The 26,192-nt window shown below is 51.9% G+C and overlaps 1 protein-coding gene across 1 annotated transcript in view; it reads right to left on the minus strand.

Annotated features, from left to right (window-relative positions):
• DLEC1 (deleted in lung and esophageal cancer 1) overlaps positions 1 to 24,867 on the minus strand; it is a 43,633-nt gene extending 18,766 nt beyond the window's left edge. The window contains exons 1-13 of the mRNA XM_023763420.1: positions 24,379 to 24,867; positions 23,058 to 23,208; positions 17,025 to 17,135; positions 14,515 to 14,717; positions 14,067 to 14,275; positions 12,472 to 12,550; positions 9,025 to 9,112; positions 8,244 to 8,417; positions 7,430 to 7,566; positions 5,998 to 6,090; positions 3,213 to 3,303; positions 2,207 to 2,369; positions 998 to 1,190 (exon numbers count right to left, since the gene is read on the minus strand). Of these exons, the coding sequence (XP_023619188.1) occupies positions 998 to 1,190; positions 2,207 to 2,369; positions 3,213 to 3,303; positions 5,998 to 6,090; positions 7,430 to 7,566; positions 8,244 to 8,417; positions 9,025 to 9,112; positions 12,472 to 12,550; positions 14,067 to 14,275; positions 14,515 to 14,717; positions 17,025 to 17,135; positions 23,058 to 23,208; positions 24,379 to 24,777 (2,091 nt within the window). The 5' untranslated portion in view covers positions 24,778 to 24,867. The remainder of the gene's footprint in view (positions 1 to 997; positions 1,191 to 2,206; positions 2,370 to 3,212; positions 3,304 to 5,997; positions 6,091 to 7,429; positions 7,567 to 8,243; positions 8,418 to 9,024; positions 9,113 to 12,471; positions 12,551 to 14,066; positions 14,276 to 14,514; positions 14,718 to 17,024; positions 17,136 to 23,057; positions 23,209 to 24,378) is intronic.
• Between the last annotated feature and the right edge of the window lie 1,325 nt (positions 24,868 to 26,192).

The raw sequence follows: 26,192 nt of genomic DNA on the forward strand, positions 1-26,192 counted from the left end.
GCTGCAGACCCCTGCGATGTCTAAGGGCACTGTAGCAATGCCACAAGGGCACACTCCCCCACTACAGGGGCACAGCTTGCTGCCGTGATAACGATGAACCTGAGCTCTGCTCCTGCGTGCTGAGCCCACGCCAGCCTAGGTGCCAGGGCAGGCAAACGGAGATGGGAGAGAGGTCAGGTAGCTCTTCACCCCTTCCTGTCACCCTCCCTTGCAGACCACGGAGGAAGGCAGGCCCCGCTCCCCACCTCTCATCCAGGGCCCGGGCCCTGCTCACCCCTCGAGCTCTGGGACATCCTCTATCACCATCTGGAAAACGCTGTGAAAATCCTTCAGCTGCAAGACAGACACAGCGCCCTGGAACCCAACCGCATGCCAGCCTGGCCGCCCCAGAGAAAGGCTGCGGCCGAGGCCCCAGAAAGGCCCTGAGGGTGCTGTTTCCCTGCAGGGCTCCCACCACTGAGGGAAGAGGGGTGGCTATGGGTGTGCCCGTCCCCCCCAGCTGAGCCTGGGGGGCAGGGAGAAAAGGCTCTCCAGACCCCAACACTGCCCCCAGTGTGTCCCCGGCACCACCCCCTCCCAGGACAGGCAGTGAGCGGCTGGATGCTGGGCTGAGAGGCAGACCTGCGGACCTCACCGGCGGGCCCCTCTCACCCGGGAGCTGCTAACCTCGCCCTCGGGCCCTGCGCCTCTCGCTCCCTGGGGGCTGCTGGGGGCTCCACAAGGATGGGGACGCCCTTGACGGAGCTGATACCGGAGACCCCAGGCTGAGGAATGGAGGCCAGGGTCTGGCTGCAGGCGAGGTGTGTGCAGGAGCAGGAGCAGGCAAGGCGAGCGTCTTCGCCCTGACCCCGCACATCCTCCGGCCCCTCTCGGCCAGCGTCAGCCTCCCAGGGTGCGGGGATCTGGCCAGGCCCCGCGGCGGCTTCAGCGTCACCAGAGAACATGCCCCGAGGGTGCCACTACCGTGACCCGCTCATGCGTGACCCGATCACGTCACCTGGTGAGGGGAAAAGCTCAGGATGAACTCGTGGTCCGCGAAGGGGTTGAGGGTGCCCCGCTCGGGGGTCATGGCGAAGGCCGTGTCCCTGTCGGGGCAGCTTTTGATCCTGTCCGGGCTGTAGGTCTCTCCGGGCATCAGGGCCTGCAGGTTGGGCACCATGACCTGCCAGTGGAAGGCCAGCTCCACGTGCCTGTGAGGTTCACGGACAGCGGGTCCCGGGTCAGGTCCCAGTTCTGTCCGGAACAGGTCCTCGCGTCCCTGCCCGGCCTGGCCCCCTCCGCCAGGTCAGCCTCAGGCCCTGCCCGTGGAGGAGCCTGGGGAAGGCGCAGCACGTGGGTCAGGCAGTCCAAGCTGGAGGCCCCCTGAGAGAGCCCCCCGTCCCCGCCGCCAGCAGCTGGAGGTTAGGGCCCCAGGGACGCGGGAAATGGCACACACAGGGAGTCATGCTCCAGCCATCGCACTGCAGGGCTCTGGACGCCCCCAGGTCTCAGGGAAGTGTCTGCAGTGTCTCCCACCGCATGAGAGTTGCCACATCGACCCCCATCCCGCCCCCCACCTCTCCAGCTATGGCCTCCCAGGACCGCTCTGGCGGGAAAGGTATGGGCCCCCTGGCTGCCAGGAGCGGTGACAATTCCATGGCAGTGGGAGGGGCGGGACTCCGGGTGCTGCTGACGGCCGCTGTCAGCGGGAGGGCGGCAGCTGGGTGACAGAGCCTGTGTAAGGCCGGAGGCTCCATGGTCTGTCCTGGTGCAATGGCAGTGAGCACTGGACCCACAGGCCAGTCTGTCGGACCCTGGGACTTGGGCGGCCCCCCATCCCGGGCAGGGCAGGGACGCTCTGGAGCCCCGTTCCTGGCTAAGGATGGTCCAGGATGATCAACGCTGCCCCATGTAACTGGCGGCGATGAAAAGATATCTGCGCTGTCCAGCACGAGGCCACCAGCTACAAGTGTGGCGAGGACTTAAAATGTGGCTGGAGCCACTGAAGAAGTGAGCTTTTAACTTTACTGAATGTCCATGGATCGCCACTGAAATAGCCACACGTAGCTAGTGGCCATCACGCTGGGCAGCGAATCTGGATCCCTCCATTCTGTGCCCAGACTGCTCCCTGGCCCCTGGCAGGGACCTGCTGCCTCACTGGCTCTGGGGGCCTGGAGAGGAAGGAGAAGGGGGGTGCGCCGGGGGGCTGAGCATCGGGGTCACTCACGTAGCGTTTCTAATAAGCAGCTGCCTCCTCGCTGTGGACTGAAGGTTTTCAGGCTCAAAGCGTATGAAGTGCTGGGCTGTTAAGTCCGTGAGCTCTCCAGGCTCTGGCTGGCTTTTCTCCCCAGAAATATAGACCAGCTCCAAAGCAACCAGCTGCCCCATTCCTGACGAAACAGGGTGGCCAAGTTTCGCGAGGGCTGAAATCAGGACTCTCTGGCCGAAGGCTGTCGCGGGACCCATGCTACCATCCACATGCAACTTGGTCATGACCCCGGGAATTGTACATAAGGGAACTGGGGGCCATTAACACATAGATTCACGTCCCCACGTCTTCACAGACCAAATGGAGGTGATTCTCATAACCTAGCATGTTGCAGACACTCAATTAGTGCTGGCTGAGTGAAACTGGATGGATGGATGGATGGATGGATGGACAGGCGGGTGGATGAACAGATGATGGACAGATGGAAGGAAAGAAGGAAGAAAGGCTGGGTGGAAGGAAGGTTGGATGGAAGAAAGGAAGAACAGACAGATGGGAGGGAGGGAGAGAGAAAGGAAGGATAGATGGATTGGACAGAAGAAAGGACAGACGGATGGGAGGGAGGAAGAGAAAAAAGGTGGATGGATGGATGGATGGATGGAACAAGGGCATCTTGAAATTCAGCAGGATGCCCCTCTAGCCCTACAGGAACCTAGAGGTGCATGTGGGTTGTTTGTATGAGTCACTGGTAACTCCCCAGAAGGAGCTCAAGGTGAGTTTCAAGGTGAAGGGTGAAAGGTTTCACCCAGGTTTCCATCTGTCTCCCACTAGAAGGCTCCCTGGGACTGTCCCAAAGGCCACACTGGCTTGGGTCTCCAAGGTCTGACCAGAGCGAGAGGCCCCAAACTAGACCCTGGTGCATGGAGGCTGCAGCAGCCCTCACGGTGCCCCCTGATGCCCAGGCCAGTGCGGCAGCTTCTGGACCCCCACCCACCCCACCCTACCCCAGGCACACACGCCAGCCTACCTGACGTCACCAGCTCCTTTATCTGGCAGTTGTCGCACGCCATCACGAAGGTCTGCTCTGCCTTCCCAAAGCTCGTTGGGAGAAACCAGACCTGGGGGAGACAAGGCTGCCCTGTGACCTCCCACTAAGGGGTTTCCCCCCACCTCCCAGGCTCCTCTTCTCTGACACGCACCCTGTCTCTGCTGCCCTCCCTGCCGCTCCCCCTCCTACCGAAGGCCAGGAGTTTCAGCTGCCGCTCCACCCCAGAGTAATGTCAAAGGGATACGAAGAGCCAGTTCACAGGGACCCACACACACATGACAACATGTGGAACCTCATTCAAAACGTCAATGAAAACCACCCAGGACAAGAGGTTTCACTCTTCGTAGTGGCAGAGAGCGGGACGTTAGCTCTCACAAATGCAATGATGTGATATCTTGATTTTCTTCAACGTCATCTAGAGGGACGGGTGAGGGTTGGTTGGAAGAGGTGGAGGAACGTATGCAGTACGGTTCGCCAAGAGCTCACACGCATGAGAGCTGGGAAATGAGTACACTGTCTGTGTTTTAACATGTCCAAGCCCAGCTGGTGTGGCTCAGCTGGTTGAGCGAGATGCCATGCACCAGGTCCCCGGTTCAATTCCTGGTCGGGACACATGCCTGGATTAGAGGTTCGGTCCCTAAGTTGGGGGCGTGCAGGAGGCAGCTAATTGATGTTTCTCTCTCATCGATGTTTCTCTCTCTCTCTCCCTCTCCTTTCCTCTCTGAAATAAATAAAAACATATTTTTAAAAAACAACCTAAAAATGTCCATGATAACGGTTAAAAATATTTGGAGAGCGTACTGCATTGGCAGGAGTGTGAGGAGACAGACACACGTTGTTGTTGGAAGTATAACTGGTACGATCCACACGGTGGGGATTTGGTCAACATGTATCACAGTTATGAGCAGAGACCCCCCGAGTCAGCACCTCCACTTCAAAGACTGTATCCTGCAGGCAGACTCGTATTTGCCCAGACTGATGTATGCGTAAGTTATGTGCAAAAATAGCCTGAGATCAGAAAACACTCTTCATGGTCATCAGTAGGGAACAGCTGAACTCCTGACTGTGGTTCGCTCACACAGTGGGAGACTGTGCAACTGCAACAACGTAAGGACGATTTCTAAGGGGCATCGCCGAATGGAAACACACAGGACAGAGCAGGGGTGGAGTGGGCAGCCATGGGTCCGAAGGAGGGAAGGGAAGAAAGAGCGAGTGACCTGCTGGCTGAGGCATCGCATGTCTCAGGAAGGGCACCCGGAAACCTGGCGAGCGTGTGGCCTCTGGGTGGCAGAGGAACTGGGGTGAAAGGGAGCATTTCACTGTTTATCTGTTTGTATCTTTTGAGTTTTTAAGTGTGAATTTACTTCTTAATCGGAAATATGAATAAATTTTAAAACAAACAGACCCCCGAACCACCAATAAACAAAATACAGGAATGCAGAGCCAGGCCAGCGTGGCTCAGGAGTTGAGCGTCGACCTGTGAGCCAGGAGGTCACGTTTGATTCCATTCCTGGTCAGGGCACATGCGGGCTTGATCCCCAGTAGGGGGCATGCAGGAGGCAGCCAATCAATGATTCTCTCTCATCATTGATGTTTCTCTCCCTCCCTCTCCCTTCCTCTCGGAAATCAATAAAAATATATTTTAAAAAAATACATAAGGAATGCAAAGGGAAAAAAACTCTCCCCTGACTCCCTCCCTGCCCCCCACAGACTCCTGCTGCGGCCCTCTTCCTTTTCCTGGGGGTCCTAGGAAGATGGAATGAGGGGGGCATCCTGGCCTGGTCAGAGGTGACCAGTCCCAGTTCCTTAAAGCCATGGTGAGGCTCTGACAAGACCTGGGCTACGCCAAGAGGATCCAACCCGCCCCTCAGCAGTAGACAAGGACTGACAAAGCCTTACTATGCCCCTGAGTCGGGGAGGGAGACAGGGACAGGAAGACATCCCATTTCTCAAAGGCTCTTCTGGGGAACCAAGGAGCAGGTGTGATGAGCAGAAGGGAGCACTTAAAGGGACCGGTTTGGAACGGAGACGCCCACAGCCGGGGGGGTCAGACTCTGAGAGCTTCTGCAGAGGCTCAGAGTAAGGCCTAAGGAAGGCGAGTCTTGCTGACTATATAACTGAGGATGAAACAGGAAAGAGAGAACCAAACCAGTCATCACCCAGGTACCCCCTTGGGGAGGGGGGTGTCCGAGAGAGACTGAAGAACCATGGGAAGATCCTGGAAGCAGCCTGGATGCTGGTGAAAGTGACCCCCAGGCTGACAGTGCGGACAAGCCATGCTCAGGTATCACGGCGGAGAAGCTAGGGCAGTGATGGCGAACCTTTTGAGCTCGGCGTGTCAGCATTTTGACAAACCCTAACTTAACTCTGGTGCCGTGTTACATATAGAAATTGTTTAATATTTGCAACCATAGTAAAACAAAGACTTATATTTTTGATATTTATTTTATATATTTAAATGCCATTTAACAAAGAAAAATCAACCAAAAAAATGAGTTCACGTGTCACCTCTGACACGCGTGTCATAGGTTCGCCATCACTGGGCTAGGGCTTTCGGCACTTCCTTTGGGAGAGAGGCCATACGCCAGTCAAGTGACGTCACCCCACAGAATGCAGGGACATGCTCCTCCACAGAAACCGCCCAGGCTGGGACTGGGGTGGGAGTGGGAATTTGGGTCATGAAGACACAGAGATGACGAAATCATGCAAGCCGTTGAAGAAATAGCCATGACCAGTCATTCGGAGGAGGAAATACATGCCCTACCTCCATTAGTATCTCCTTCCCCGGAGCCAGCTCGAACACCGAAGGCATGATCCCAAAGGGAGGGTGCTCAGCGAAGCCAGAGATTGTGATGGCCTGAAAGGAAAGCAGGTTACACAACAGCTGTGGAAGGAACTGTTGTGTAAAACCCAGTGTTCAGATTGCACCCTTCTCTCCTCCCAACATCTGTTCAGCAACGTGAAGGATCTTAAGGATCACCAGTCCCTGGTGAATGAAGCAACCGCGGCTCCTTCATTCCGCCAGCATCTGCTCAACCTTCACTGGGCACCAGATGAGGTCCTGAAGGTTAAAGTCAAGGACGCCGCAGAGCCACTGACAAGGTTGCCACTGACAAGCGTTTCAGACACAAAGCAGGAGGCCTGAGACACGGCCTCACCCAGGAGGTTGGATCCCAAACCACAGGCCTTGCCCTCCTACAGCGCCCTCCGTGGCAGGCGCCAGCTTCCGGGACTGCCTCCATCCCCGATGCACTTCTGCCTATAAGCTCCTGAGTCACAAGGGCAGCTGCCATCCTGTCGGCAGCCCAGGTACCTATAGCCCAGAGCCTACAGTCCAGGTGCCTGCAGCCCAGAGCCTACAGCCCAGGTGCCTACAGCCCAGAGCCTACAGTCCAGGTGCCTGCAGCCCAGGTGCCTACAGCCCAGGTACCTTCAGCCCAGAGCCTACAGCCCAGATGCCTACAGCCCTGGTGCCTACAGCCCAGGTGCCTACACAGGAAGCCACGTAGCACCCCAGGGACACAAAGCCATGCCTACAGGTGCCTGGCAGGTAACAGAAACGAGTGAAATGTGTCTGTGGAACACGTGGCCCAGTGGATCTATCACTTGTTTTCCGGAGACACAGGCACAGAGAACTCTCCCCACTGTGAGGAAACAGCAGTGTGAGGGTGACGATGCGTGAGCGCCGGCTGCTGCGGGGACAGGCGCAGCTGAGCAACAGGAGAGAAGGCACACGTGTCCTGCTTCCCGACGGGGCCACGGGAAGTCCTGGCCCAAGGCTGCCCATCTTCCAAACTTCCCAAAGACCCCGGGAATGCTGATTCTGATGCGAACTCTCCCAGAGATGTTTCAGCACCGCGCCAAACAACGTGCCCCCAGGATGCAGCCGAAGAGCTGCCCACTTGTGACCTCCGATGTGATTCAAACTGTTACTGCATTTGCTGCCACAATGACCGCCTGGCTGAGCAAATGCAGTGACAGTGAGCCAGGCCTGGAAGGACAGGGGAGGGGATACGACTTGCCCAGGGTCACGCGCGTGTGAGGGGCGTAGCCGGAGCCACAGCACCGGTCTCCATGCACCCGGACCCTCGTTGGGAGGGAGAGGCTATCAAGTTCCATTTTCTGTGTGTGCCCAACCTCGGGGGCACAAGTCCCTCCCGAGGTTCCTTCCTCCAGCAGCGACTGTGACCACTCACCCTGAAACTCGTGGGCGGCCAGGTCTTCTCGGGGATCACACAGAACTTGGCGGCGCTGCAGCCCACGTTCTTACAGAGGAAAGTGGTCACCTTCATTTCCCCGACGAGGCAGTAACCACAGTCCAGCACCGGCGACACTGCAGGGAAAGACAGCCCGTCCCTGTGAATGGGCCCTGCTGCCCTTGTCCTCCCGAGGCCCAGCCGGAGAGCACGGCCCCTGCCCAGCACCCCGACCAGCGAGGGCGAATGGGGACATGCCCTGACCCCCGCTCCCACTCCTGGCTAGAGCAGCAGGGGGTCAGCACCCACTGTGAACTCAGGCCTCCGCCAGGGCCACCCGCATGGCCCTGGGGGGTTGTGGTCACAGTCCCAGCTTCCAGCCTGTACCCAGCTGAAGAGGCTTGTGATGGAGGGAGCCCAGCCAAAGTCAGCTTTCCTGAAGAAACCTCCCCCGCACCCCCTGCACCCCCGCCCCCCCTCCCCCCCACCCCCCAACCCCCCCCACCCCCACCCCCGGGCACAGAGGCAACATTCCCGCAAGGCTCAGGGCTCCTTCCCGGCCTCAGTGTGGCCAGGCCTGCTCAGGGGTGACCTTGAGCCTGGGAAGCCCATGCTGGGGTTAGCTGGGCTGCGGCCTCCTCCCCTGCTGGGAGGAGACTGTAGACACTGCTAGCAGATCCCTCCTCAGCACCCAGAAGGCCCTGCCAAGCTGTGTGCGGCCACAAAGGGCCCAGGAGCCAGCAGTCCTTGTAGGGACTCGCCAACCCTGACCGAATCCCCGGGGGAGGCGGGGAAGAGCAGGGCACACACTCACACGTCAGCACTGGGGGCGGCCTCCGGGCCTGCAGGGGGATCAGGAGTGGGTGGGCTGACTGGGTCTCAACCACAATAAAATCATCAAAGTCCCCCAGGCAGTCGGGGAAAAACTGGACAGTGTACTGGCAGATCATTCCAGGAGCCACCATTCCATTGTCTCCTGGGAACATTCCTGTCCGTGACAAAAGCGACAACTGAGGATCTGGGGACCAGGGCTTGGGCTGATGTGACTCAAACAGACCCTCCACCGCTGGGGCTGCTCTGTGAGCAAATGCCTCTGGGCCAAGGCCAGGCCACCGGGGTGTGTGTGTTGGGGGTGGGGGGAGGGGGGGTTAGGCTGCAAGGGCAGGGACCCAGGTCAAAATACCAGGGTGGGGAGAGTGACAGGGCCCATCCAGAAGGGCGAGGTGATGCCATGCCTGACCCTGTGGCTTAGCATTTATTTTTGTGGCCAACAGAGCTCTTTAAGATTCCTGAGCTGAATAAGGACAAGTTGTTCTTGAGAATCAGATTGTGACACGGGAGGCTTGTACTGGTGTAGGTGACAGCGTGAAGGGAGAGGGGAGGGCAGGACAAGGGCCTGGAGGGAGGTGATCAGAGAAGGAGCTGTTAGGATTCGAAGACCCCGCTGGAGGGAACAGCGGGCAGGTGTCCAGCAGAGGGCGAGCGGCTCCCAGGGACTGCTCATGGCCCAGCTCAGGACACAGACCGGGAGTCACCCGAGGGCCAGGTGGGCCAGGAACTGGGTGCAGTCTAGACAACGGCCCTGCCGAGCTCACCCAATCCCAGAGAGAAGTACGGAGTGGCGGGCGGGATGACTCGCAGGTTGCGGCTGGTCGAGGTGGTGTTCTGCAGGGAGATGACCATCTGTGCAAAGACAAAGGCAGCTCTGAGGCAGCCACGCGCGTGGACGGACAGCATGAGGCCCGGGGCAGGGGTGTAAATGCCATCAGCTCGGCCACGTGTTGGGAACAGCTAAGCTGAGCGATGGGCATGTGGGGACTCACGATCCTGGTCTCTCTATTTTGTTTTCTTTTTGGAGAAAAATAAGCTACAAGGTTGAGCATGCAGGCAGAAGCAGTCTGACCTCGTCTCTGCCCTGCTTAAAAGAACAGCCACTGCGTGTGACGCCTCCAACGCGTGCCCGGGCGGCCTCGCAACAACCGGGAAGGGTGGGAACCACCTGGAGATAGTTCTTGACACTGAAGACAGCGAAGTTCAGAGACCCCTCCGCCGTGGGTGGCAGGGCTGAGATGCGAGCCCAGGCATCTGGCTCCCACGCCCTGCCCACCCCGCCTCTTACTCACTGTCTTCTTCCCCACACATCCTTTGGGGCCACTTCTTCCCACAGGCACCCGTATGCCAGGGTCGTCATCGGGCCTTCACGCAGCCCACCCGGCCCAGTAAGCCCTGCCTTCTCCTTCCCTCGATTGGGAGACCCCCTCAGGGCTGGGCCTGGAACTCACACACGCTGACCCCCACCAGCACCCCGCACAGTGCCTCGCACAGACAGATGAGGAGCTCAATACATGCACCCATCTTTGCTTCTATCTCATGAGACATTACACTGGGGGGGGAAGAATGTATAGATTATAACACGCCCAAAGTCATCCAGCTTAAGAAATAAACATTAAAAATATGGATGAAGCCCCACCCTGGCCCCCGACCGGATAACAGCGACATACATTGAAGAATGTCTTCACAGTTTTAGTCACAGGCATGTCTTCCTAAACCAGCATTTAAGTCAGTCCACGGTGGGCAGCACAATATATTGGGCTAATCTGTCGGTGAACCAGGCCCGCGTGTGGAGAGACCCGTATTGGGGTTTTCGTTGTCACTCTGCTACTAATGGCGATGAGCATCTTTTCGTAGGTTTATTTGCCATTTGGTTTTCTTCTTGTGTGAGTTGTCACACAAGAGCAGTTTAAAAACTCCCATTGAGAGGGGAGATCTTGTTATCTTCCCCGGGAGCCTGGGCCGACCTGAGCGACTTACTAGTATTTGTAGCCTATAGCAAGCTGAGGAAGTAACGGCTTTCTCTACTCCTTCAAGGTAACCTCCAAGGTCAGGTCATAAAAGTGATGCCACCTCTATCTGGCTCGCTAGGAAACTCACCGTGAAGCTCTACTGTGGACTTTGAGCTGCGTGTACAGTCCCATTACCCTGAGGTGGCCACACGGAGAAGCCGTGGCGATGCTCCGGTACACAGCTGCAGCTCTCTGCTGACAACCAGCATGCACACATGCACACGCATACACACACACACATGCATACACACACGCATACACACGCACACGCATGCACACACCACACAATTTTTAAAAGTAAAATATTTCATTGGCTCTCGATTTACCTTACTTAGCAGGGATAGACAAGACGGAGAGGTAGACCCATATTCAACTATTCACCGATTCGGTTGGCACTTATTTGCTGAGGGCCTACTGTGTGCAGGCACCGATAATGAGATGGTAACACAAACCTAGAAATAAGTCTTGCCTTGTCGGGCTTACTTACAGCCTAGTGGAAAAGATTAAAATATAACTGTGCCAAGAAAGAGCCAATGGTACAAAAAGAGGCTGCAATAGGGAAATCTAATCCCATCAGGAGAGGGCAGGGTGGTCTTCCGGACAAGTGACAACTACGCCAACGGCAAGGGATGCGCAGCAGACCAGGCCGGGCCAGAGGGAGGACTGCCCAGCAGTCGGTTCCTCTCACCACAGGCGCCCGCAGCCGGCGCCTTCCAGCCCTGCATGGAACTGTCTTTCGCAGGGTCCCGGGCAGCTCCCCCTTCGCCCTATCGCTCCCCAACGAAAATTATTTTATCTCCCTTCCTCTGAGTCTTTGCCAACTTCCCCAACTGTCTTTGAAATGTGATAACCAGACACATGTCCCAAAGATAACATATAACTAATAAGTTCAAGAGGAAAGTGAAATGATTTCACGTTTCGTATTTAGGACTAACATATCGGAATTATGGCTTTGCGAGTAGCGCTCTTTAAACTGCAGAGTACCATCCGCGTGACAGTGGAGGGACTGTCGTGATTAGGCCTCGGGGTCTTTGCACCAGGTGAGCAGAGCTGGCAACGGGCTAGGCTTGGTCTTGACCTGATTCCCCAGGGCGGTGGGAAGCTAGCACTAATTTGAGAAGGAAACTGGGAAAAGGGAACGAGGAAAATTCTCTATCTACGGCTCTTGGAGGAATCACTGAATATGCTGTTAAGTGCAAAGAACAAGGCGCAGAGGATAGTGAGAAGGAGAGGGGGTTCCAATAGATCTCTGTATTTGCTTATGGTTCTAAAAAGAAACAATGGAAGAACCCAAACTCATGAAATAGTCACCTATAGCGGTACTGAGAGTACACGGAAGAGCGGACAGGAATAGAAGTTAGAGGGAAAGTTGTTTTTAGAACAGGGAATCACAGCTAATCAAATGCAGAAGAATAACAGAATTAGAAATCACCATTTTGTAACCCCAATTTTTTTTAAAAAAAAATGGATCTGCCCAGCTGGAGTGGCTCAGTGGTTGAGCGTCGACCTATGAACCAAGAGGACACGGTTTGATTCCTGGTCAGGGCATATGCAGGTTACGGGCTTGATCCCCATGTGGGGCGTGCAGAGGCAGCCAATCTAATGATCCTCTTTCATCACTGATGTTTCTATCTCTCTCTTTCCCTTCTCTGAAACCCATCAAAATATACTAAAATATAAATAAAATGAAAAGGAGGGTGAAAAAAGAGATATTTTAACCAGATGTAATATTTGAGTTCTGATTCAAAGAAACCAACTGTAAATTGACTTTCTAAAAACAAAACAAATGGAGGAAAGTCAGACATGGATGGATTTTAGTGGATATTAAGGAACCATCATTAATATTGCTGGGTGTGATAATGGTTATTTTTTTTAAAGTTCTTAGCTGCTAGAGATACTGAAGTATTAACTGAAGAAATGACATGATATCCAGGCTTTTCTTTAAAATACTCAATGTACAATGTGCCTACAAACAGACAGATAGACACACACACAGACACACACATACAGACACGAGGAAATTGTGGGGTAATAGATGAAACCACATTTGCAGACTGGAGTTAACTATTGGGTGGTGGGCACACAGGGTTCATTACAGTCTTTTCCTAGTCTCGTGTATGGTTTTAGAATTTCATAACAAAAGCTTTTAAAAAACAAGGAAGCAGATGGAGTAGATATATCAAGAAATAAGATCTCTACCTCATACACTTTTCCAATTTCATAATCTGTGAAAAAGATGACTGGTGGGTTAGCGATGAACACCGGCACATCAGCAGAGCTGCGGGCAGGCAAAGGGGGGAGAAAGGCTGTCAGTCTCACCCACGTGGTGAAATACCATATAGCGACCCATTCATGTAAAATAAATACACCCGAGCCCTCACAGGGATTCACAACATGTCACTGGCTGGTTTCTGTTGTTAAAGCGGGTTACAAAATAATTTCACAGCATAATCGAATCTTTGTAAAACTATCGATAGCTACCTATTTCTTTTTCAGTATGCAGGGGGGAAACTCTGGATGCTTAAACACCAATATGTTAACTGGGATTTTAATAGAGTCGTCTTTTCCAATATTTCTTAATAAAAAGATATTATTTGTCTAATAAAGAAAGGTTCATAGTTTTCAGCCCATTAAGATTATGAACCCACAAAGCAACTCATTTTCTTCTTAAGGACAATTTTCTTCTTAAGGGAACCTACCTAGCTAAAGGCACTCTCTTAAAGAAAAACCGCAATTTATACTAATTCTTTGTGATTAATCAAATTTTAAACATTTGTTTTATCTAAGACACGTGAACCCCAATGGAAGGAGCACGTGCTGTAGCGGTTCCTCCCATTTGACTCAGACTGTCCGGACGTTAGCAGACTAACACACACCCCTCTTCCTCAAGACGCTGGCAGGTCAGAAAGGCACAAGCCCGGGACTCTGGGGACCCAAGGCCACGTCTGGGAGGGGGGGCCTGAAACCTTGCTCTGTTTCGGTAATGACACCCTGTCCCCCTAAGAAAGTCTAGGATCCTTCAGACCAGACCTGGACCTTCTGGGTTTTACTCGAAAGCAGCAATTTTCAACTCGGGGCACACATGCAAACTAATTACTAAAACTCGGCAGCACTCCAAAAAATATACATTTTGTCAATCTGACAAAAAATAAATAAAGGAAGGAAGGAAGGAAGGAAGGAAGGAAGGAAGGAAGAAAGAAAGAAAGAAAGTAGGTATAATTTTTTTTTTCTTTGAATGAGGTATATGTGACATTTTGGGCTAAGGATGAGGGAAGGCACTTAGGGGCTTCAGAGGGGAGGAAGGTCATTGCGGATGTTAACAGATGTTCAGTAATAAGTAGTTTGCCCTGCCATATAGATTGGTCAACACAGTTATTTCTGGTGATAATATTTTTTTACATATATTTTATTGATTTTTTTTACAGAGAGGAAGTGAGAGGGATAGAGAGTTAGAAACATCAATGAGAGAGAAACATCCATCAGCTGCCTCCTGCACACCCCCCACTGGGGAGGAGCCTGCAACCAAGGTACATGCCCTGGACCGGAATCGAACCCGGGACCTTTCAGTCCTCAGGCCAACGCTCTATCCACTGAGCCAAACCGGTTAGGGCGAAGGTATAATTTTGATACAGTCACACCGACAACTGTCGTTGGGTCAGCTGTGGTCACGTTTTGATTTGACAGCCTAAGGGCAGCGAGGTCAGCGGCCCTGGCTAAATAGCAGGGGGTGCCTGCTGTGAAAATTCTTACGGTTAGGTTTTCTGAGAATGCGCGTCGGTTGGGGAGGGACACACCTCAGCTCTTCACTCTGGAATTCTCCCTCCGGCTTCCGGGGCGGGAAGATGAGAGACTTGCCTCCACGGGGCGTGTTCGGAGGGAAGAAGCGCGGGTTTCTCAGGAAGCAGGTCCGGTTCTCCATCTTGGCCAGGAGGAGCCGCTCCAGTCTCCTCTGGGGCATCGGCAGGTGGTTCATCCAGCTCTTATTCGTCGGCGGACCTGCTTTCTGTGAGGCACCGACGGAGTCGAGAGTCAGGGCCAGCGGAGGGATGTGTGGGCTGACATCGTGGCAGCCGCACGGCCCACGGATGGCCAAGGCCGGCTCTCCTCTCTCCTCTGCTGTGGACTGAGCACAGCTTCCTGCGTCCCTGAAACTCCTTCCCCTCATCATCTCCCTGTCCCCACTCCCCCCCCCCTTTCCCTACACCCTGCCCCCCACCCCTGTGCACAGGCTTCAGCACTCACCTTGGCAGTTTCCGTGGTCCTGTCTTTGGCCTTTAAGGGTGAGTCCCAGGTCAGGCTGTCCAAGGTGTAGTCGGACTCGTCCTCAGGCCTCCTGGGAAGCTTCCTGCAGGGCGGCGCTGCGGGCTTCTTGGTCCACTCTTTCTTCGGGGTGGCATGCTGCTCACAACTGAAGGTCAGTTTCAAATATCCAGGCTCGCAGCTGCCTGTGGAACCAGGGAAGCAGACCGCGTGGCCACACCGAGGGGAGGGGCCGGACCTTTCTCCGGTGACTAAACAAACCATCGATGTTTTGCCCTAAACTTTCAGATTTACTACCAGATGTGTTTGCTCTTCGGCATCTAGGTGACTCCCGGACCGTATTTTATGTCCTTGATGCAGCCGTGGGCAAACTACGGCCCGCGGGCCGGATCCAGCCCGTTTGAAATGAATAAAACTAAAAAAAAAAAAGACCGTACCCTTTTATGTAATGATGTTTACTTTGAATTTATATTAGTTCACACAAACACTCCATCCATGCTTTTGTTCCGGCCCTCCGGTCCAGTTTAAGAACCCATTGTGGCCCTCGAGTCAAAAAGTTTGCCCACCCCTGCCTTGATGGCTTAGGACTTGAGCGGTAAAATGTCTGTTGTTGAACATGAGCAGGCCACTGTCACCCACACACGCATGTTCACATACCCCACATGAGAACATGCTTCTTAAAAGCTCACACAGGAGTCAACGTTTGTCTTGGCTTTTTACACCTTTAAGAACATCCCCTAAAGCAGTGGTTCTCAACCTTCCTAAATGCCACGACCCTTTAATACAGTTCCTTATGTTGTGGTGACCTCCAACCATAAAATTACTTTCATTGCTACTTCATAACTGTAATTTTGCTACTGTTATGAATCATAATGTAAATATCTGCTATGCAGGATGTATTTTCATTGTTACTGTTATGCCCAGATTTCAGGATAGACCATCAGGGAGCCAGCCGAGTCCGATGCAAAAGCAGATAGAGTCTTTATTCGAGCTAGCTCGGCTCCCCGACCACACTCGCCGACGCAGCGGCTGGGGCAGAGAGAGCGAGCTTTGTGGGGAGAGGGGTTTTATAGGGGGGTTGGAGTAAGGGGAGGAGAGAGGACTGTGGGCCCTGCCAATTGGCCAGGCGCAAGTCGGTGTCTTGTTACACAGGATGTGGTCGTATCTATGGCGCACACTTCCCTTGATTATCATTGGTTAGTTTAAAGAAATCCTAGGTGTGGCTAGCAGAGCCTTGGGCTTCCGGGAAGAAGCTCCTTGCCGAGCACATGGCTAAGGCTGCTGCCCAAAAATGCAGGATCCGGGGTAAGATGGAGGACGTAGCCCTCACCCTTTCAGTTACAAATTGAACATAATTAAAGCATAGTGATTAATCACAAAAACAGTATGTAATTATATCTGTGTTTTCCGATGGTCTTAGGCGACCCCTGTGAAAGGGTCATTCGACCCCCAAAAGGGTCGCGACCCACAGGTTGAGAACCGCTGCCCTAAAGGTTAAAGGAGAACATCCATTACTAGCAAGAATGCAGTGAAACTGGTCCCACCGCACATTCCTCAGCACAACACCTGATAAATCCTCAATACGTGTTCACTCCCTCCTCCTTCCTCTCATCAGATAGTGGGTGTCCAACTAACTTTAGAGGACTGAGTGGCTTAACCTCCCCGACACTTGATTCTGCTGCTGAGTTCTGGCCTTAAATCTCTATGCAGCTCAGTCCGCCTGTGGGCTCTTCCCACATCAGCACGCTCAGCTCTCTGGATCCCAATCTTCCCGCCTCAAATGCCTTCTCAGCTCCAAAGCCCCAGAGATCAGCAGAGTCTCACAGACCAGGGCTGCTGGAGAGCTCTTCTTCTGAGCTTCCACCAGCGGCCATCCTGATGTTTGGCCACAAAATCCAAACAGTGGCTCCCCCAAAACTACCTCCCTGCTTAAGCCCACAACCCAGGTTCCCACCCCATTCATTCTCAGATTATACCTCCCACATCACAAGAAACTAGCCCAATCAATCTCTCTCTCGCTCTCGATCTCTTTCACGCACGCACGCACGCACACGCACTCATCCTTCTCTGCCTTCCTCCCCAACCTTCCTCCCATACTCAGAAGGATAAAAGCTGCTCTGGGACAGGGGAAAACCCCCAGGGCCATGCTCGGACTCCATCAGGAACTTGCTCCCTTGCTTATGTATGTCTCACTGAAATATGCGTGGTTTTTGTATTTGATTTTTGTACTATGATTCATTCAAATACATTTCTAACCGTTTTTTCTATCTCTTGGCGTTGAGTAGCTAACAAGAGCACCCTATAGTTGAGACTTGTCTTGCACGTGTCAAGGAGCATGCTCAGATCTGACCCTCCCAACGGTCACTATCAAAATGAAAGAAAAAGGGGGTGGGGAACCGTGTGAACAAGGAAATGGCAGCAAACATGGTCCTGCTACTAAAGGGCTTCGCTGGGACCATGGCAGAGGCCCCGAGGGAGCGCAGAAGCATTACCTTTGGGCGCAGAGCAAAATGGCACTGGATCGCTGTAGTAATCGTCCGGGCAGATCAAGTGATGCTTCTGTAGCAACTTGTTGTCCACGCACCATCTGAAGATAGTCTTCACTAGGCACAAGGGAACAAGGACAAGGGGGTTTCAAGCCAGACTGACGTTGAGGAAGCTACCCCCAAGCTTCCTTCACCCTCTGAGCATAACCAACTCACAAAATTCTTCCTCAGAACCCTGTGGTCATTCTGGGATTTAAGAAACAAATCAGCCAGTTGACCAGCCACGTAAAAGAGGACAACCATTGGGCAAGGCTGGGCTGTGATATGGTTTCAGCTAAAATATTGTTACTGACAGAGAGGCCTATAACAAAACAGCACCAAGAGAAGCGTGGTAGAGTGAATCAAGGGCCACAATTCCTCATTGCTTCCGTAGCCACATCCTTGGCCATGGGGCTCCTGCTACTTTAGACAGAGCTCACTCGCCCTTGACTTTGGTCACATGATTGATGTGATTTGCTGATGAGATGTCGCCTGTGGTTTGAAACGTGCTTGTACAGCTGAGCTTTCTCCCTCTTGTGTCTTCGCCAACATCACGAGAAGAGCGTCCCTGCCCAGGAGGGAAGCTCCTGCCCCTTCATTCTGGACCCCAGCATGAATCCACGTGGAGCAGACCTGAGCCCAACCTGCAGCAAGGAGCCACGTCCAGCCAGATCCACAGCTTGAAGCCGGTCCAGCCGACCAGGTCCAACCTAGATCATCCAACCCCCAGCTGACCCATAGACACATGAGAGAAAAATCTCGCTGAAACCGGTTTGGCTCAGTGGATAGAGCGTCAGCCTGCAGACTGAGGGGTCCCGGGTTCGATTCCAGTCAAGGGCATGTACCTGGGTTGCGGGCACATCCCCAGTGGGAGATGTGCAGGAGGCAGCTGATCGATGTTTCTCTCTCATCGATGTTTCTAACTCTCTCTCTCTCTCCCTTGCTCTCTGTAAAAAATCAATAAAATATATTTAAAAAAAAAAGAAAATCTCACTAACAGAGTGGGGAGTCAGTGATTAATATTTATGGTTGATGAGCCAAGAAATAGTCGTCAAGACGTCTTAGTTAGAGGAGAACAGAAGAATTACAGCTAGAAATGCCCGCCGTTAGCAAATGGACTGAGGTTGAAAGAGGTGAGGTGGAGCATTTTTTCCAATGGACTTTATTTTTAGAACAGTTTTAGGTTCTCAGCAAAACTGAGAAGAAGGTACAGAGATTTCCCGTGTACTCTGTCTACTCCCCCCGCAACCCCACATACATAGCCTCCCCATTATCAGAGGACCCACCAAAGTGGGGCATTTGTTACCATTGACACATCATCATCACCCAAGGTCCACAGTTTACACCATGGCTCACTCTTGGCGCTGTACATGCTAAGGGGTTGGACAAATGAAAAGTGACATTCATGGGTGAGGGCTTTTTATATTTCATTAGAAGCTTTCCTAAGTTACTTAATTTTCTTAAACCATGTATAGTAATACATTGATAAAAAAAATTATGGAATAAATAGGATGAGTGGAAGATTTGGAAGTTTTCAAACTTTGTTGCTCGCTCCATTAACCAACATGGTGATTTTAAATGGCCTCCCTTTTGGAGGGTCCTATAACCAAGGGTAGAGGAGAGACAAGTGAAGAATACATGTTTCTCCCATCGTATGTTAGTTTGGGGATTTTGAGATTTTGCTTAGTTACTGTAATAGCCAGGGTTCAATCAGGAAAACAGAAATTACTCCACGTGAATCACATAGTAAGGGTTGGTTTGAATGCAGGGGATTATGGAGGGGGAGAGAGAAAGTCAGGGAACCGCCATGAACGAGTTCAGCCAGCAGCCCTGAGGCTGGGGGTTCTTGAGGAGTTACCTGGAAGCTACTGTGAAATTCCCGGCCGCTCACTCGCCTGCCTGCTACTGCTTCTTGAGAACAGTGGCCTCCCTTCCAAAACTCACCAAGGGCCTCTGACCATCGGGAAAAGGCACATTCCGGGAGATGCTTGCGCCCTCCCCACCGCCCTCCGTCTCCTCTCCTTTCAACACAGAGACCTCAGCAGGGACTGGCAGCAGAGACAAGTTGACACAATCTAGCCCAGTTCTCAAAGGCTTTGGTGATGGTCTATTTGAAACATCATGGGATCAAGCTTTCATACAAAAGGCAAACACCACGCGGGAAGGAGATGTACCCTCTCCCATCTGATACCGCTGCCTCCACGGCCCTCCCCCGGGGCGTGGGTGGTTGGGTGTTGGGTCTGCGAAGCTGCGAGCAGTTTGTGTATCTGAATCTTTGGAAAGTCTCTCTCCTTGTCCGGCCTGGGTTACGTACCAGGTGAGCCTTGGAAAACCCTGCACGGCTTTGTGACCATCCTCCCCACCTGGGCAGGGTGGGCCTCCTGCACTGACCCTGTGCTCCTGAGCATGACTCTATCAGGGGTGGGGCCATCCAGTCCCCCAAGATAATGTGGAAAATTTACCAGCAGGGGAAGGGGATGAAAGCGTGAGATGTTCTGCAGAATTCTGACCTTTCTCCCTCGGCCTGGGAACATGTGTGTGTGTGTCCAACCCTGTGACGGCTGTAGTAGCCAACAGAGGAAGGCTGCCTCTGGGCCTCAAGGAAGGAAAGTTTCAGGGACTGTCCTCTCCATCAATCGTCTAAGTTAAAAGAGGCTGTGGGCCTGGCTGGGTAGGTTGGTTGGTTGGAGCATCCATCATCCAGTACACCAAAAGGTCGCAGGTTCCATCCCCAGCCGGGGCACATGTGGGGTAGGGGGGTGGGGGTAACCAATCAATGTTTCTCTCTCACATCGATGTTTCTCTTTCTCTCTCTTCCCCTCCTCCCCGCTTTCTCCCCTCCTCTCTCTCTAAAGTGAATAAAAACATATCCTTGGGTGAGGATTTAAAAAAAGAGTTTCTAGCCCCAGCTGGTTTGGCTCAGTGGACAGAGCGTCAGCCTGCGGACTGAAGGGTCCCAGGTTCAAATCCGGCCAAGGGCACACACCTGGGTTGCGGGCTCAATCCCCAGTAGGGAACCTGCTGGAGGCAGCCAATCAATGATTCTCATCATTGATGTTTCTCTCTCTCCCCTTCTCCCTTTCTCTCTGAAATCAATAAAGAAATATATTTTTTTAAAAAAGAGTTTCTTGGGTCTCCTTGCCGCACACTGAGAAGAAGGGACCAGAGGCATGTTCAGGAAACTGGATTAAGATCTCTACTTCTGCTACTTTTGAAATAAAAGAGAACATTATCAGCAGAAGGCTCAGAAACCCAGGCAGAAAATATCTGATAATGACTCAATATTATCTTGAGTTAAAAAAATGAAGGCCATTGCAGAATTCTTCTGACTGATCTTTGTTTCCCAGTTCTCAATGTTTTAGTTCACTTTCATTAAAAAAAACACACACACACACAAAACCAAAAACCACAACCAACCAATTATTTAATCTCCTTTGATCTCTAACCAAAAGAATCCTATGAAAGACAGGGACACATTATCAGGCAACTAATAAAACCTCATGAGAATCTGCTACCAAAAATGAGAATCTGCTATCAAAAATCTCCGCCTAAACACATGGTTGAGGGAGGGATTCTGGCAGCTCCACGGCTCTGCTGTGGTGGAAGGGGAACAGGAAGAGATGTGGAATCTGTGCTGAGCCTCTGAGGTGACAGGTCTGACAAAGGACAGGTCCTCCTGCTCAGAGCCACCCCCTAAGGGAAGTTATCTAACCAAGCGTGAAACGGTGCTAACCAAGCGTGAAACGGTGTCTGATCAATGATTCTTCAAATCTGGGTCCCAGCCCTTCTGTGCTGTGGGGATTCAGTTCCTACACCTATAAAATGAAGAGAAATCTACCTCACAGAATCATTGGACAGGTTCAGTGGGATAACCTATCATCCCATAGTGTAATGCCTTTCTAAGCCACTGTATCTTCTACTTCTCACTCCCTCTGAGCCACAGATATGTCAGGTCTTTCAACCCTAAAACCACCGTCCCTTCTGCCCACTGCACGGGAAAATAATGACTTTCAGGGATGTGGGAGGATAGATCAAAGTTTTTGTGTGGGAAATAAAAGGGAACCAGGGCCTCTTAGAGAAATGGCTGATTCTAGGTCTGGGGCAATAAACACACAAGATGAGCCTTCTGACCATTCCAGAAGGTAAGAAAGTCATCAAAGACAATGTGTCCAAGAGTTAGGAGTCAACTTGAAAAGGCTCAATTTGGCCAAAGATGGGACGGCAGGAGCATCAACAAGGATGATAAATATAATTGTAGTTATGAAATCCACGAGTTCATCATGGTACTGAAAACAAACTAAATAAGCCTCATCAGTCATGTTTGAAAGATGCCAGGGGGACTGACTTATTATTTTAAAAACTGGCAAATATGGGGAAAGAATTCATTCTGCTCATATCTTGGGGTAATCAACATAGTTGCTGAAAAGTTTCTCTTTATGGAAGTATCCCAGTACCATTAGCATTTTATTATAATAAAAGCGTAATATGCTAATTAGACCTGACGTCCTTCCGGACGACCTCCTGGATGAAACCGGGGCTTCGAGTACCTGCTGGCGGCCAGAGGGAAGCCTGGGTCCTGGATGCCAGAGGGAAGCCGGTGCCGGCAGCTGGGGGAAGGAAGGCCTACTCTTGCATGAATTTTGTGCACCGGGCCTCTAGTTTTATTATCATTTACAACCCCCAAGGAGACAACAGGTCCAGGCAAGAGCTGCCAGCATCATGGAGAGAGAGACATCAGATACCATGTACCTCCTGAAGGAAGCACACAGCACCAGTGAAGTGGTCTTGCTCCTCTCCCCCGCAAATTGTACCTAAATCTCATTAAGCCTCTAGAACTAATGACTGAGTTGCAGGCAATAGGGGGATCACAAGAACAGGTTAAACACCACCACAATGTTGAAATCAGCAAAGCAGACTGTGGACATGTCTGTAGGAAAAATAACACAATTTCTTTAACAAATGCATTGATTAAAGACAGTATCACCATTGAGGTGGCTGGTTAAGGAAGAGTTTTCAGCAAATGCTGGTGGTGCGGTGATGGAGCTTTGATGAGGAGCAAGATCTTGGAGAAACCTGAGAATGCCTCTCTGAGAAATACTAAGAAATTACCACTGAACTCGGTGAATTTAAATTCCTGTAGGTTCTGTGTGTGGAGGGTCAGCCTGGGGTGTAAACTTAAGGTCTTCTCAGGTCTTTTCTGAGCCTTTCCTTGGGCATGTGCAATCATATTTTAATTTCCCCCATGTATCCAGTTGTTTTTGAATGTCACCGTACTTATTGATTTCGGAGAGGAAGGGAGAGGGAGAGAGAGATAGAAACATCAATGATGAGCGAGAATCATTGATCCGCTGCCTCCTGTGTGCTCCATACTGGGGACTGAGCCTACAACCTGGGCATGTGCCCTGACCGGGAATCGAACCGTGACCTCCTGGTTCCTAGGTCGATGCTCAACCACTGAGCCACGCCAGCTGGGCTAGAATGTATTTATACCAACCACTGAACGATACACTTAAGAATGACTAAGACGGTAAATGTTATGTTATGTGCATTTTGCCACAATAAAAAAATTGGAAAAAAATAAGTTGTCAATACCATGAAAGACAGGAAAAGATAAAAGAATTGTACCAAATGAAAAGTCTAATAAAAGAGACATGACAAGTATATGCAACATGACTTCCTAGACAGGATGCCTGACCAGCGAGGAGAGAGAGAGCCACTGTCCACCAGCTGAGAAATGTGAATGGGGTCTGTGAACTGGAGGTTAATGTTGCACCGATGCTGATTTCTGGGCTTGGAGGGTTGTGTGCTGGTTATGTAGGAGAGTGTCCCTGTTTGGGAGACGTGCACACTGGAGTGTTTTGTGGTAATGAAACATCACATCTGCAACTTGCTGTCCAAATGTCCAGGTAATGACTAGCGAGTGAGCACTGGAGCAAATACGGTAATATACTCACAGCTGGGGAGTCAGGGTGAAAGCACATGGGGGTTCCTTATACACACCTGGAGGCATCTTGATGCTGGGCTCAAGTTCCTGGACTTTGGCTGGGTGCATGGTCCGCTCTCTCTCCGCGATGGTCCGTGCACTGGCCTGAATGATATGTCTCTCCAACATTTCAAACTCATCCAACCGCTGCTTATAGAGCTTCCGAATCTGGCAGGTGGATGATCAAATGCACAGAAGTGTGAGATCACATAGCTTTACGCAACCTCACCCCAGCATCAGGGCTTTTAGGGAAGCAGAGAACTATAGAGGCCATTGGGTCTATCCTGACCGATGTGAAAACTGAGACCTACAGAGGAAAATGGTTTAAAGGTGTCAGAGGACAGTCAGGAACGGAGGCCAGCTGGGAAGCCTGTCTCCTGACTTCACAGTAAAGAGAGCTGCCATCCAAATCCTGAAATTCCAAATACAAGTCAGCACACCACGTGGTAGACAGAGGGCTGTGCCACCCAGATCCCCATGCAAAGGACTTGCTCCTGAGCTGCAGGCGGCTTAGCGCGCACACAGCCTCCAGCTGCCAGCCCTTCCGAGTAAGCTCGGCTGCTTGAGGGCTCTCAGCTGAGCCTCCCTGCAGGGAGTCACGAGCAGGCAGCCCCGGCAGAGGCCTCAGGTTGGCTGCTTTCCTCTTTGCACAGATGAGGAGGTAGAGCTGCTGTTCCAGAGACAGGGCATGCCTCCTAACATCTGGGCACGAATGTCCCGGCTAAGACTATTTTTTCCCATACAAAGGCAGACTGCCCCCCACCCCCCACCCCAGGAGGGGGAGTGATTTTCAGCTTTATCTACAGGGAACAATTGTTCCGCCATCTGCCCCAGTCATAAAATACAGGCACACCTCGTTTTATTATGATTCGCTTTATTGCACTTCACAGGTGTGTTTTTCTACTAATTGAAGGCAAGACCTTCCACCAGCAAAAAGATTACCACTGGCTTTATTGCGGTGATCTGGAACCAAACCCGCAGTATCTCCGAGATCTGCCTGTATACTGTATAATGTGTGTGTGTGCAGAGAAATGAAGGTAGGTGTTACAGGTTTAGGCCTTCTGTGTGTAGTATGCATTTGTATAACTGTGTGTTGAGTGTTCCTGGAACGTGGGGAACATGTGACAGGGACTTGGCTCTTTCCCAGCTGCATCCCGGTGCCTGGAACAGCGCTTGGCAGCCGGCAGGCGCTCACACTTGTCGAGCAGCAAATACTGCGGGGTGGGGGGGGGGGCAGCTTTCTGGGGGGCGCGTCCTGGGCCCCCAGCACTGTCCTCAGGTGCGACGGGCCCCACCAGTAGGGAGCGCGCGGGGGCGCAGGGCCGGGGCCCGTGTTACCTGCTGCAGCTCATCCACGAACTCCTCGTGGACCTCATCCTCGCTGCCGCGGGCCTTGATCAGATTTGTGCTCACGTCGTCGCCGAACACCTCGGCCGTGTACAAATTCCGGAAGACGCCGGTGAGCAGGTGCGAGATGTCCTGGGTGCGCAGGGAGGTGGGGCGCAGGCGCAGCAGCTGCGGCTCCGGCAGCTGTGGGAGCGTGGGCAGCGAGAAGCGGCGGGGCCGACTCCTGAAGCTGGGATGGAAAGACTCGGGGTAAGCGAGGGAGGACAGCCAGACGGACTGGCTGGGGCTGCAGATCCGCGGCAGACGCGAGGTTGTCGTCCATGTTGCCCCCGCGAACGCGTAGGATCCAGACTTGGAGGAGCGGCGGTCTCTGGCTGGTCCGGGCTCCATGGCAACTAAGACGCCGCTAACGGCACTTCCGCTGCTGGCCCCGCCTTTTCCGCTTTGCCTCCCTCCTCCACAGCGTCGTCGGTGTCGTCATGGTCATAAATAGGCTCATCACTAGCGTCACCTGTGTTCAGGTGAGCTTATTGGAGAAAAGGTTAGAACTCAATGGAGAAAGGGTTAGTGGACACAGCCAGGACAGTCTGGTTGCAAAACCTTGTTCCTAACTACCTATCTTCACCCGTCCGTTCTGGGATGTGTTAAGCAATCGTTAATTCGCTCTTTTAATATTTACTGTATAAGATTCTGTTTCAGGTCTGTGCCGGGAGCTGGAGACACCAACGGAAGTACGATGCTGCTTCTGTCCTCAGTAGCTCACAGTGTGTGTGTGTGTGTGTGTGTGTGTGTGTGTGTGTGTGTGTAATAGAGAGAGAGAGACACCAGGGTGGTGAACAAGGTGGGAACAGACACACAATGACAGTTTAGCGGGTTAAGGCCAAGCTGGAGATAAATGTTGGTGGTCATGGAACCACAAAGGACAGGAGCTTAATCGGTCTATGAAGTGAGTGTGAACAGTGGTGTTTGGAAGAAGTGAAGACCAAGCGGAGATTTAAAAGAATGAGTAGACTCACCGTTAGTCATCAAGGCAGTGGAAATTAAAAGCACAATGTGAAAGCACCACACACTTTAGTAGAATATGACGTCAGTCAGTCAATCAATCAACAAATCAATAAAAACAAATGAACCAACCCACCTAGTGCGGGTGAGATGTGAAGCGACGCGAGTTCTCACATATTGCAGTGGGAATGCAAACTGGCATGGCAGCTCTGGGAAAACAGTTTGGCAGTTTCTTATAAAGTTACCCATACGGCAGCCCCACTCTTAGGTATCTCCCCAAGTGAAATAAAAACTCGTGGGCACACATAATCCCATATACAAATGTTTAAGGCAGCTTTATTCATATCCTCCAAAAACTGGAAAAAACCAAATGTCCCATCCACTGGTGAAAGAATAAATAAACTGGTACATCTATCTATATATTAGAACAGTCATGGCGAACCTTTTGAGCTCGGCGTGTCAGCATTTTGAAAAACCCTAACTTAACTCTGGTGCCGTGTCACATATAGAAATTTTTTGATATTTGCAACCATAGTAAAACAAAGATTTATATTTTTGATATTTATTTTATATATTTAAATGCCATTTAACAAAGAAAAATCAACCAAAAAAATGAGTTCGCGTGTCACCTCTGACACGTGTGTCATAGGTTCGCCATCACTGTATTAGAATAATCTCAACAATAAAGAGGAAACAGACTATTGATACACAACAGCATAGATGAATTATCAAATTGCTAACCTAAGAAACATTCAAACCTGTAGAGGATTTTTGTGAGTTTACTTGAGCCAAACTGTTGACCA

This window comes from Myotis lucifugus, unplaced genomic scaffold (assembly GCF_000147115.1).
Source record: "Myotis lucifugus unplaced genomic scaffold, Myoluc2.0 scaffold_283, whole genome shotgun sequence".
Classification (NCBI taxonomy): Eukaryota; Metazoa; Chordata; class Mammalia; order Chiroptera; family Vespertilionidae; genus Myotis; species Myotis lucifugus.